Source organism: Pongo abelii, chromosome 14 (genome assembly GCF_028885655.2).
Source record: "Pongo abelii isolate AG06213 chromosome 14, NHGRI_mPonAbe1-v2.0_pri, whole genome shotgun sequence".
NCBI classification, from domain to species: Eukaryota; Metazoa; Chordata; class Mammalia; order Primates; family Hominidae; genus Pongo; species Pongo abelii.
The window spans coordinates 118,173,231-118,185,162 of NC_071999.2; the positions used below are offsets into that span (position 1 = coordinate 118,173,231).

General features: G+C 50.8%; 1 protein-coding gene across 1 annotated transcript; it reads left to right on the forward strand.

Annotated features, from left to right (window-relative positions):
* The first annotated feature begins 1,679 nt into the window (after window positions 1-1,679).
* LOC103892299 (uncharacterized) lies at window positions 1,680-10,419 on the forward strand. Its single transcript, XM_054529265.2, has 3 exons — window positions 1,680-1,884; window positions 9,231-9,325; window positions 10,142-10,419. The coding sequence occupies exons 1-3, from the start codon at window positions 1,689-1,691 to the stop codon at window positions 10,220-10,222; spliced, it is 372 nt and encodes a 123-aa protein (XP_054385240.2). The 5' UTR covers window positions 1,680-1,688; the 3' UTR covers window positions 10,223-10,419.
* The last annotated feature ends 1,513 nt before the right edge of the window (window positions 10,420-11,932 follow it).

An 11,932-nucleotide genomic window follows, 5' to 3' on the forward strand; every position in this document is an offset into this window, starting at 1 on the left:
TGGCCTTCCCCAGGGATAATTTGTATCAAATATCTTTTTCTTTGTGTGTGGGTCACACTTTCTTATCTCTTTCCTTGTCCCATAGCTTTTTGTTGAGAGCTGGACATTTTATGTAATATAATGTGCCAACTCTGGAAATCAGATTCTTCCTCTTCCTGCAGGCTTATTGTTATTCTTTGTTTAGTAAATTTCCTAAACAAATTTTATAAAGTCTATAATTTTTAAAATAATATGTGGCCAATGAAGTCTCTGCTCAGTTATCTTAGTGGTCAACTAATGATTAGACAAAAATGTCTAATGTCTTAAATGTCTGGAACCAGGAAGTCTCCCATCTTTGCTGAGGGTCCAGGCTGAGTGTTCTCACTGTGCTTAAAGATCCTGCCTTTAACCTACATTTGGTTGATTGCAGTTCTCAACTGTTTCTGATTTTAGGGTTAATTTTTCCAACCCTAGGTTTTCTATTTGTTCCTTCAATAAAGAAGCATTTTAGAAGCTTCTTTTTTTTTTTTCAAATATTTGGCTAGATAATTTTATATAGCTTAGATATAACAGAAAATAGACATAATGGGATAATCTTAAGAATTATTATTTTTTAATAAGGACATTAAAAAAAAAGTCAGGTAGAGCAAGATAGACAAGCAAGATCTTCCTGGGGCTGGAAAGAGACCCCTTCCTCTGTCACCCTGTGAGCCCTGGGCTATACATTGGTTACCTACCACAGTTAGAACAGGCATCCTGACATTCAATATACAGGTATGTGCACTTGTGTTTCACTGGCTAGGGGACCACAGAGCACAGAGGCCTTTGACATCTCTTATCACCCAAAGTATGTGGCTCAGCACCGTGCTTATAGGACACTCTCAATACATTTTTTGACAGTGATGGGAAGAGATTGGATTTCCATGCCCAGGTCTTTCCCTGGTTTGTTCAGAGCCTGGAGTATTTATTTACCCTCACTCTTCAAAATGGACGAATTCATTCTTGTCATAAATGTAAGGTTTGCGGGACCTTGGCAATTAGTTAAGGCTATCATTCATTCTGCAGAAATCGCTTTGTAAATCAGCTTGATTATTTGGCTCAGTTTATATTTGAAAATTTTGATATGGAGGAATTCATTGCCCAACCGAAGACATAGGCCCTATTCAAATGCACAGACAAATGCAGACCTCAGGAAACAAAACAAACGCACTCCCTGTACTGTTCCTTTAGATCATTGGTCTCCGATTCCAAGCTTTAGCGGAAATAATGAAATGTCAGCCCTCGCATGCCACAAAATTCGAATCACAATGAAAAAGAGGGAAAGGCTCTTTGCCGTTTGCTTCAATATATACAGAACACAAAACAGTGATTTGGACACCAGCAATTTATGACGAGGCAAGGAAACAAACAACAAACACAAATCCACAGGTGGGTTTATTTTTTAAGGTCCCTTCACAACAGCAGCAAACAGCCTTGGGCAGCAGGAAACCTTCAGACCCGCCTCTCCTCCTGCGTGAGTCCTGGAGGCGGGAACGTGGCTGGTTGAGGTTCAAAGACCTGCGCTCTAATTACCAGCATAATTAGAATAAGAACATGTTGCTCACTCCAGAGGGCCAGCCCCGCGCCTCTGCTGCTCTGGGAGAAAGCGTGTTTAAGAATTCCCATGGAGTTGCACGGGAGGAAAAGCGACCCCACGCTGAGCTGCCAACATGGTTGTTAGCGCGCCCCGTGTCATTTCGTGCCACTGTTTTGAATGTGCTAACGAGGCCGCGCCGGGGAGGGGATCAGATTCCCGCACAGTTGTGCCGCTGGCGGAAGTGACTCGTTTTCTGACGACCCTCGTGACAGCCAGAGAATGTCCGTTTCTGGGAGCGCAGCACAGGCTGTGCCATCGAGAAGCCTGGGGTGAGGGGCCCGCTGGGAGGCTGTGGGAGGGAAGGTGACTCCCCACTCCCGGGACGAAGGGCAGGGGGACCAGAAGCCTCCTTTGAGCGCCGTTTGGGATTGAGATGAAGAAGCCACAGCGAGGGGTTAGAAGCAGGTCAGGCAGAAGGCGAGATAAGAACGCCGAGTAGGGTTCTGGGCCGGAGCCGTTCACCGAGACAGGAACCTTGGGAGGGATGCGGTGTCTCCCTGGCATCTCGGTGCAAATGCCCAGAGAGCGGCTGGAACCCCTCGAGGCTGGAGCACGGGGACGCCGGCCTGGGGTGTAGGTCTGGGAGCAGGTCACTGACCCCATGAGTCTGGAGGGGCAGCCCGGGCTGTTGGCGGGTGGCGTGCTGTGCAGGGAGAAGGGTCTGGTTCTGCCCCAGGGGCTGGCAGCAGCGACAGTGAGGGACTGGGAAGGGAGGGGACCACAGAGCAGGCTAGGGAGGGAGCTGGGGGGCCGGGGACCCCAGCCCTGGAGTCATGGGCTCAGGAGAACCATCTGCCGGAGGCCTGAGGGACTGAGTAGCACCCACTGGGAGTCATGACCCCGGGTTCCGGGCAAGGCTGGCTCGTGGGCGGGGAGAGGAAACAGACCTGGGTGACTGGAAGAGCAGAAAAAGTGAGAAGTCGGGGAGAGGGGGTGGTAGCAGGAGGGTCTTAGGAGCAGGGAAAGACTTTACAGAACACCCCAGGGGAGACTTAGGAAGAGGAAATCCAGAGGCCTGGGGCTCGGTGGGGTCCTGAAGGGCGTGCACCTTCTCCAGCTTCCCAGACACCGTGACAAAAGACATCATTCTACGCTGCTCAAAAGCAGCCAGAGGCGGCCTCTCCCACGCTCAGGGAGCGAAGGGAATGATCTGGCCAGAGAGCAGCACTCCAGGGTGACTCGGTCCTGCTGTCTAGCCGGCCTCCGGCACTCGCAGGTGGGCCACTCTGGGCAGATCATCTGACTCTCTGAACCACTCTGAACATCAGTCTCTTCATCTCTAAATGAGGGTGCTGGCCGTGTGGATCCACAGGTGTATCCTGAGGTTTGACAGGTACAAAAAGCTTAGGACAGTAAATATTAATAGGCTGGTGCAAATAAATTGCGTTTTTGTCACTAAAAGTAGCAAAAACCCGCAATTACTTTTCCACCAACCTAATATTAAATGTGAGTGACTGGGTCAACTTGATGCAGCTTTCTGATCCCTGCCCAGCCTGTGACCAGCTTCTAGGAGGACAGGAGTGGCCTGTGGCCGTGGGTCTTAAGGGCAAGAGAACAACAGAGAGATGTTTCTGGCCCCTCTTGTGTGAAGTGAAGACTTTTAAATGTGAATTTAGAAGCAAGTCTTGGGAGCGAAACCAAAATCAGACCTTGGAGAATGGCAGAAACTCCGACGGAGATGAATGCTGGAGAATCCCAGGCGAAGTTAAATCAACTCGACAGAAGAGCACAGACATGTGATGGGACACCAGGTGGGGGTGACAGGAGGGCACAAGTTGCCTTCTGGGGTGATGGAATGCTCTGTAGCTTGCTCACGATGTGGGGTACTCACAAACGAGCGCTGGTCAGAACTCATTGAATGGTAGCACTTGAGATCTGACCAGTTCAATACATGCTCACTAGACCTGCATCTAAAAAAGGAAAAGGAGGAAAAAAAAAGAGTTAGAAACTAAGGGCTAGAGGAAATATGTGACAGACAAAAGAAAGGCTTCTGTAACCAGAATGTGTCTTTTTCATGGGGAGAAATGAACGATATGTCTATACAGGTGTGCACATATGAACATGAATCTGTGAATGTGCACACACATGCATACACATGTACATGCACACATATGCACAAATGCATGTGTGTACACCGGTGTGGGAGTGTATACACATGTACATGAACACGTGCACAAACGCGTGTGTGTACTCCCACGTGGGAGCATATACATAAGTACATGCACATATATGCACAAATGCATGTGTGTACACCAGTGTGGGAGTGTATACACATGTACATGAACACGTGCACAAACGCATGTGTGTACTCCCACGTGGGAGCATATACATAAGTACATGCACATATATGCACAAACGCATGTGTGTACACCGTGTGGGAGCATGTACACATGTACCTGAACACGTATGCACAAATGCATGTGTGTACACCCACATGGGAGCATATACATAAGTACATGCACATGTACACACAAATGTATGTGTGTACACCTGTGTGGGAGCGTATACATATGTACATGCACAAATACATGTTTGTACACCCGCGTGGGAGCGTATACAGATGTACATGCACACGTACGCACAAATGCATGTGTGTACACCCGCATGGGAGTGTATACACATGTACATGCACAAATGCATGTGTCTACATCCGCATGAGGGCGTATGCATATGTACATGCACAAATGCATGTGTGTACACCTGTGTGGGAGTGTATACAGATGTACATGCACAAATGCATGTGTGTACACGTGGGAGCATATACATATGTACATGCACAAATACATGTGTGTACACCCATGTGGGAGTGTATACATAAACCCTAACATGTACATGCACACATATGCACAAATACACGTGTGTACACCCGCGTGGGAGTGTATACAGATGTACATGCACACACATGAACAAATGCATGTGTGCTGTGTGTACACCCACATGGGAGCATATACATATTTATACACATGCACGTGAATATGCACATGTGCATTTATCCACGTATACATGTACACACACGTGCATGCATATGCATATGTATAAACCCAACACACGCAGATGAAAGAGTGAAAGAAGACACAGAAAAGTGAATCTGTGCTTTTGCCAACTCACACTTCTACTTGAACAAGTCAACTGTGGTCCCTGCCAAGTGCACATCAAAAAGGCCTGAGCATCCCTGATGGTCCACTCTCTGCATGGACACTTGGCATTTCCCAACAGAGCCAGGGCCCGTCGGAAATGTGGGTTGGGTTCAGAGGTCGGTTTCCATGGCGTCCTGCCGCACTCCAGCTGCTGGTCTCACACGTAGCCGTCTAACTTCCCCACACATCAGCCATCCTTCTACAGCTACAGACGAGCACAGCAAAGACAGAACACATGTGTAAGGCACATATCCTGCACCCAAAACAGACGCGTGCTCAGTACAGGACGGTTCACATCATCTCCGTCATCATTATCACCGTCATCGTCACCTCATCATCATCGCCATCACCATGAAGGGGAACAGCTCTGCCTTCTCCAGGATCTCTTCCTTAGCCATGATCTGTCTTTGGAACCCTAATGGAACAGAGGAAGACAGCATTACAAAGGCAGACTCCAGACTCCAGGCCCCACACAGTGGGCAGGCCCCGTTCCCGCTGGGCCCTCAGCTCTGAGAGCAGGAGGCTGGGAAGGCTTGTGCTGGGTACAGGGCCAGGTGGGTCCTGCACGTGTGAATGGGCACAGGTGGGAAAGGCGTCTAGGGTGGGAGGAGCCACACACACGAAGGCTGTGAGCTAGGAAAGGGCAGACGGCTAGCAGAGTTCAGGTGGAGGCCTCTGGGTGTTGCGGCTGGTGCCAGCTCGGACACCCTGTGTCAGTCCCGAACAGAGGAGACATGCTCCCTGTCTGCATTAGTCCATTCTCACACTGCTGGAAAGAACTGTCCGAGACTGGGTAATTTATAAACAAAGGAGGTTTAATCAACACAGTTCCGCATGGCTGGGGAGGCCTCAGGAAACTTACAATTGTGGCGCAAGGGGAAGCAGGCACGTCTCACACTGTGGCAGGTGAAAGAGAGCATGTGAAGGAGGAACTATATAAAACCATCGGATCTGGTGAGAACTCACTATCACAAGAACAGCATGGGGGAACCCCCCCCCCCATGATCCAATCACCTCCCACCGGATCCCTCCCTCGACATGTGGGGATAATGGGATTACAATTCAAGATGAGATCTGGGTGGGGACACAGCCAACCCATGTCACCTTTCTCCCGTGGCATGCATCCCCACGGGCGAAGCTCATGATACGCAAATACAAGCACACACAAGCAGCGCACATGCCTGCAGTGCCAGGAAGGAGAAGAACCTGGGCAAGGAAGTGCCAGGAGGTCAGAAGCTGCTGCTCCGGGAGGAGCTGTTTGAACATTTCTGGGCTCCCTGAGGAAGTCACACCCAGAATCTGAGCATCTTTATAAGGATGGAGGCCAAGGTTCCAGCTCTACCCAGTTTCTGTGCTGAAACCCAGCCTCCAATGCTGTAGTATTGAGAGGTGGAGCTTTGGGAGGGGATTAGGTCAGGAGGACAGAGCCTGCATAAATGGGATTAATGACTTATGAAAGAGGCGCCACTCACAAAGCAGAAAAAGCCCTTACCAGACATGGAATCTTCCAGCACCTTGATCTTGGACTTCTCACTTCTAGAATGGTGAGCAACACATTTCTGGTGTTTAACAATCACTCAATCTGAGATGTTTTGTTATTGCAGCTTCAGCAAAGTAAGATAGTCACTAGCAAGCCCAGGCTGCAGGACGCGCTCTGTACAAGCCAGGTGCCTGCTCCCTGAGCCCCAGAGTGTAGCGTGGTAGCTGTGCCCACGTGGCCTCAGCCCCCGTGGCGTGGTGGAGTTGGGGAGGTCATGCTTCCTGGGCTGCTCACTCCCAGGAGAAAGAAGGAGAGCCAGGATAGACATGCCCAGCATTCCTCCCAGATGCACCAGGTCAGGCCCCCACCCCCCCAGGGTAGAGGGAGGCCCGAGTTACACTGGGAGCCTCGTTCAGGGGAGGGCCATCCCCTCAGGAAAGAGAAACCTAAGATGTGGTTAGTGGTGAATTAGGAGGTGGGCGGAGGACCTGTGTCTGAAAGCCCTCAGGCCAGAGAGCAAGTCCCGCGTTGGAAAGAGTGAGAGAGGTCCCCGCAGTTGGGCCCCGTACGGGGTACGGGGACAAGAGGGAACACAACAGCCAGGGGAGGGCCATGCAGGGGACTCTGCTCTGACTCGGCCTCTGGGCGTGTTTCAGAAGGAAACTCATCACGTTTTTAAACAACTGCTGTGGACGACGTGGAGGAGGGCTGTGGGTAGGCCATCTCCATAGACAGATTGGGGAATTCGGTAAGGGTCAGTGAGACAGGGTGGGACCCTCACTGCTCCAGGATCTAGTGGCGGCTTGAGAAGGAGGTCGAGGGGACAGCGAGGTGCTGAGTCACCAAGAAGGGGAGTGATTCAGGGAGGAGCAGGGACAGATCTCGGGCAGCAGGAAGCTCTGGAGTGATTTGGGACAGCAGCTCTGAGATGCCTGGGAGCTACAGCAGGAACCCAGTGGGGACATCCATGCTTTGAGACAGCAACTCTGTGCTTCCTTCAGCTGCACCAGAAACTGATTCTAAAATGTTGAGATTTGCCCTCCTGAAGCCCAATTTTTATTATTCTTATTTTATTTTTATTTTTTTGACACGGAGTCTTGCTCTGTCACCAGGCTGGAGTGCAATGGTGCTATCCCAGCTCACTGCAACCTCTGCCTCCTGGTTCAAGTGATTCTTCTGCCTCAGCCTCCTGAGTAGCTGGGAATTACAGGCGTGCACCACCACACCTGGCTAATTTTTGTATTTTTAATAGGGATGGGGTTTCACCATGTTGGCCATGCTGGTCTAGAACTCCTGACCCCAGGTGATCCGGCCGCCTCGTCCTCCCAAAAGTGCTAGGATTACAGGCATAAGCCACCCCACCTGGCCAAAAGCAACCCTGAAGCCCAATTTTTAAATGACATTAAAAGTGTATCACAAAAGTCAAATAGGCATATAAAAAACGTGCTCTGCATAATAAGGTTGCTGGATCTAAAAACCAAAAATTGAACAGTTTAAGACAGGAGGGAACTGGCTTCCATGAGGGCGTCGGGTTGGACAAATTCCCTCTGAGCATGTCCTGTCGCCATGATCACACAGTTGTGGGCTCCTTGCTTTGGGACGTGGCCGAGAGTTCAGATTCACCACTATAAACAGGAACACTGAAAAACTCCAGCTGAACCTAAGAACCCACCTTTGAGCCAGGTTTCAGCCAATTTATCTCATTCTGCAATTTCACCCTGAGTCACGCTGCATATTCCATGGATAAATCTCAGAGTGTAAACATCTTTGACATCCTCGGACAGAATGCAGACGCAGGCACGCCAAAGCTTGGGTCTTCATCCTACACCGGAAAAGATGGGGAAAGAATACAAAGTGGCATATGTGGTATTTAGTTTGGGGTCAAGGACAGTTGCTAGGTGAGTCAACATCACACACACAACACAGCCCACCCACATTCCAGTGGCAACCTGGGCCTCCCCATGCTGCTGTCCCTGCCCAGGCTAATCACAGCAAAGGGTTGGCGTATCCCAGTGGCAACCAGGCCCATCCCTGCCACCATCCCTGCCCGGGCTAATCACAATAAGGGTTGGCATATCCCAGTGGCAACCTGACCCCCCCCCCAACTACTGCCATCCCTGCCCAGGCTAATCACGACAAGGGTTGGCGTATCCCAGTGGCAACCCGGGCCCCTCCACTGCTGCCGTCCCTGCCCGGGCTAATCACAGCAAGGGTTGGCATATCCCAGTGGCAACCTGGCCCCCCCCAACTACTGCCATCCCTGCCCGGGCTAATCACGACAAGGGTTGGCGTATCCCAGTGGCAACCCGGGCCCCTCCACTGCTGCCATCCCTGCCCGGGCTAATCACAGCAAGGGTTGGCGTATCCCAGTGGCAACCTGACCCCCCCCTCCCAACTACCGCCGTCCCTGCCCGGGCTAATCATGACAAGGGTTGGCGTATCCCAGTGGCAACCCGGGCCCCTCCACTGCCGCCGTCTCTGCCCGGGCTAATCACAGCAAGAGTTGGCATATCCCAGTGGCAACCTGACCCCCCCCAACTACCACCGTCCCTGCCCGGGCTAATCACGACAAGGGTTGGCATATCCCAGTGGCAACCCGGGCCCCCCAACTGCCGCTGTCCCTGCCTGGGCTAATCACAGCAAAGGGTTGATGTTACTGGAATGCACTCTTATGTTCACGCCGATTTATCTATCCAAGTGGTCAGCCATTGTTATCATCGGGTTCCTTTCTTCATTGGTTAAATCTAGAGTGGCCAGTGGGGCTTAGTTTTTAATTGCCCTCACTGATGTACTTTGGAGCACACCTTCTCTGACCTCCATGTCAGCCTGGCAATCAGAAATGTTTTTTGTCCCTGAACAGCGACAGGTGCACTGTGTATGGGAGACAACTGACTAGAATGTGGCATGTTCCTCCAAAGCCAACCCTGACTGGCAGCATGCGGCATGGCACTGCAAGGTGCTACGTCACTCTTGCTCAACTGCCTTTTGTACCTTTCAGGTGGACATGGACTCCATGGAAGCCTGAGCCGCCAGGGGCTTCCCTGGGGTGGCGCTGCTTCACGTAGGCTCACAAGAAACTCCCAGGGTTCCTGGGTAAAGAAGACACAGCAAGAGCTTGCCTCTGCCACATCCGCCTTTGTCACCAGAAGCCCATCTTTAGGGCATCTCTCTCTCCGCTGCTTGAGTTTTAGGGTCTTGCCATAAAACTTCATTAAGGCCTCCCAGGCGAGGCTCAAAGCACCCTGCCCCGTGTAGGTAAAGGTTCAGAGCACATAGAGAAAAGAGCAAGGTTGCACCCCAAAAGAATGACAGGCGGGGAGACAAATGCTGGCTCAGCCAGCCTGACTGCATTCCCTGGGTAGCCGAGAGGGATGTACGATGGGTCTTGTGAGGGTGGAAGGTGCCTGCCTCGCCCGAGGGAGGCTGCGCCCACGCCCCTGCTGCCAGTTCACCCGAAGGAGTTGCCGTTTTTAAACGAACATGAAGTCTCTGCTCTTCAGAGTGTGACGGGCTGCCCCTGTCTGCAGAAGCTGTCCCCGAATAGGCTTTCTCTGAGCTTGTTACCGTGGAGGGCTGGGCCCGGTTTCTAATCGCCCCCTTCACCGGGCTGCCTGCTGCTGGCTGCGGAAAGTGTGGGTTTGGCTGCTTGATGGCCTCGTAATGGCTGTGGTGACGCCCTCTGCGTCTTCTCCCAGCGCCAGCCTTTCAACAGAGCAGCACATTATGCCTGGATAAGACTCAAAGAGCAGCTTAATATCAGGTTCTCTGGGGCTGTAATCATCGGTTCAGGATGGAGCAGACACAGCCGCAGCAAGGCCTCTGTGCAGCCCCCAGCTTAAAACACATCAACGCATCCGTGGGCACTTTTTTGAGTTAAAGCTCAACTTACACATCTGCCTGTATCCACAGGAAATGAATGAAAATAAACAAACAAATTCCTTGCGTTCAACGCAGCGTAAGAAAAACCACATCCTGCTCCCCAGTAGCTGAGGAAAGCCGGCTCACGAGAGCATACAGGGAGAAGAGGCCAGCATTGTGTGGCTGCCAGCAAAGCTCACTTGTATGTCAAATGCAGCGCTTTTGTTAGCCCATTATGTTATTTTTTTTTTTCTTGAACACTCCTGTGTCTACTGGGATCTCCTGTTTTTATTGTTTTGAGATGAGATTTAAAAAACACCATTTAATGTGGCCTGTGTGCTCTTGTACATTAAACCAAAAAGAAACCCTGGATCACCGCACAGGAGACTCTCCCCATTCTCTAGGGATGCACCCTCATGGGGAAACCCTCTTTTCTCATTATTTTTGATGGTGTGCTCTAACAGGACGATCTGGAGGAAACGCCATGTTCACAGGACACATTTCTGCAACGTGGCTCGGAGGCCCACACCAGGGTTTGGCTCACCCATGTCACAAACTAGAGGGGAGGAGGGTGCTGGCTGTTTCCCATCTGCAGTCTCAGTTTCCCCACCAGAGGATTGGAGAGAATACTTGGGTGGGCTGTGATGCAGTCCCGGCACGAACCCCCAGTGCTGGCATTGGAGTCGGAGGTTTGGGCATAGTCGCTAACGTCGCACTTACTTCCATGCCAGCACCAAGTCTGTGGCTCCCCAGGCCACTCTCACTTCTGACCACAAGTTCAAGGCTCCCACAGCCTCTTTGGGGTCTGTATTTCACTAGAACGACTCACAGAACTCAGAAAAGCTCTGTCCTTACAACTGCAGCTCTACCACCAAGGCCACGCTGAGGACCCACCAGCAGAGACGCATCCAGGGCCCGTGGAGATCAGAAGGGTCTCAGCATGGGGCTCCCGGACCCTCTCCCTGTGGAAGGGGGCAGGGGGCACTTCCCCTCCCACACGCCTGCGAGTTCTCATGGGGGCCTCCTTCTGTAGGGATCACTGCCCAGGTGATGAGCTCCGTCTCAAGCCTCTTCCCTTTTGGGAGGTCAAAGGTCAGCTATACCATGTGGCCCCACCCTGTAATTGCATAGTTGGCCTTTCTGGTGTGGCCAGCCCCATGCAGACCCTAACATGCCTAGGGACCTCCTTGAGTAACAAATTCCCATCACTCAGGAAATTCTGCAGGCTTAGATGTTACCTCCTAGGAACCCAGGACAAAGACCAGGCACATTTCTTACTATGCAACAATAATGGTAAGCTATGGCAGGAGTGTCGTGAGGATGAAATGGGAAGATGCAGGTCAAGCATGAGTGGTGGGGCCTGTGATCCATGCTTTACATACTGAGTGAGTGCTTAATAAATGTTAGCTGGTGTCAGCACCATCGCTACATCATCATGCTCCTGAGTCAAGACCAGTCCAAGCCCCACAACACCTTCAGTTAAGGTTCCAGCAAACTTACAAGACAGGGTCCATTTGATAAATTATCATTTCTGTATGAGCTAAGACATAGGCAAACAATTTTTGTCAATGTTTAAAATTTTCACTGCTTCTCAGAAAAATAGTAGGTCAGAATCTTAAACTGTATTTTACTTACAATATCACACACAAATAATGTGATATTCTGGTGTATTTTATGGAAGATTGATTAGTTAGCACTAAAAACTCACAGGCAAACGAATAAATGCAAATCATTTTCACACTCATCTGTAATTTTATCCTGACAGTGCTACTTTGAAATTAGTATTCTTGTCCACAGTTTCTAAGTAATGATTCTGATGAGCCTCAGAGAGGGGATGTGACT

Coding starts and splice junctions, on each gene's coding strand:
- LOC103892299 (XM_054529265.2), top strand. CDS start 1,689: ATGGTTGTTAGCGCGCCCCGTGTCATTTCGTGCCACTGTTTTGAATGT. Junction 1,885..9,230: donor GTGCCATCGAGAAGCCTGGG/GTGAGGGGCCCG, acceptor TGTACCTTTCAG/GTGGACATGGACTCCATGGA. Junction 9,326..10,141: donor GAAACTCCCAGGGTTCCTGG/GTAAAGAAGACA, acceptor CTGTATCCACAG/GAAATGAATGAAAATAAACA.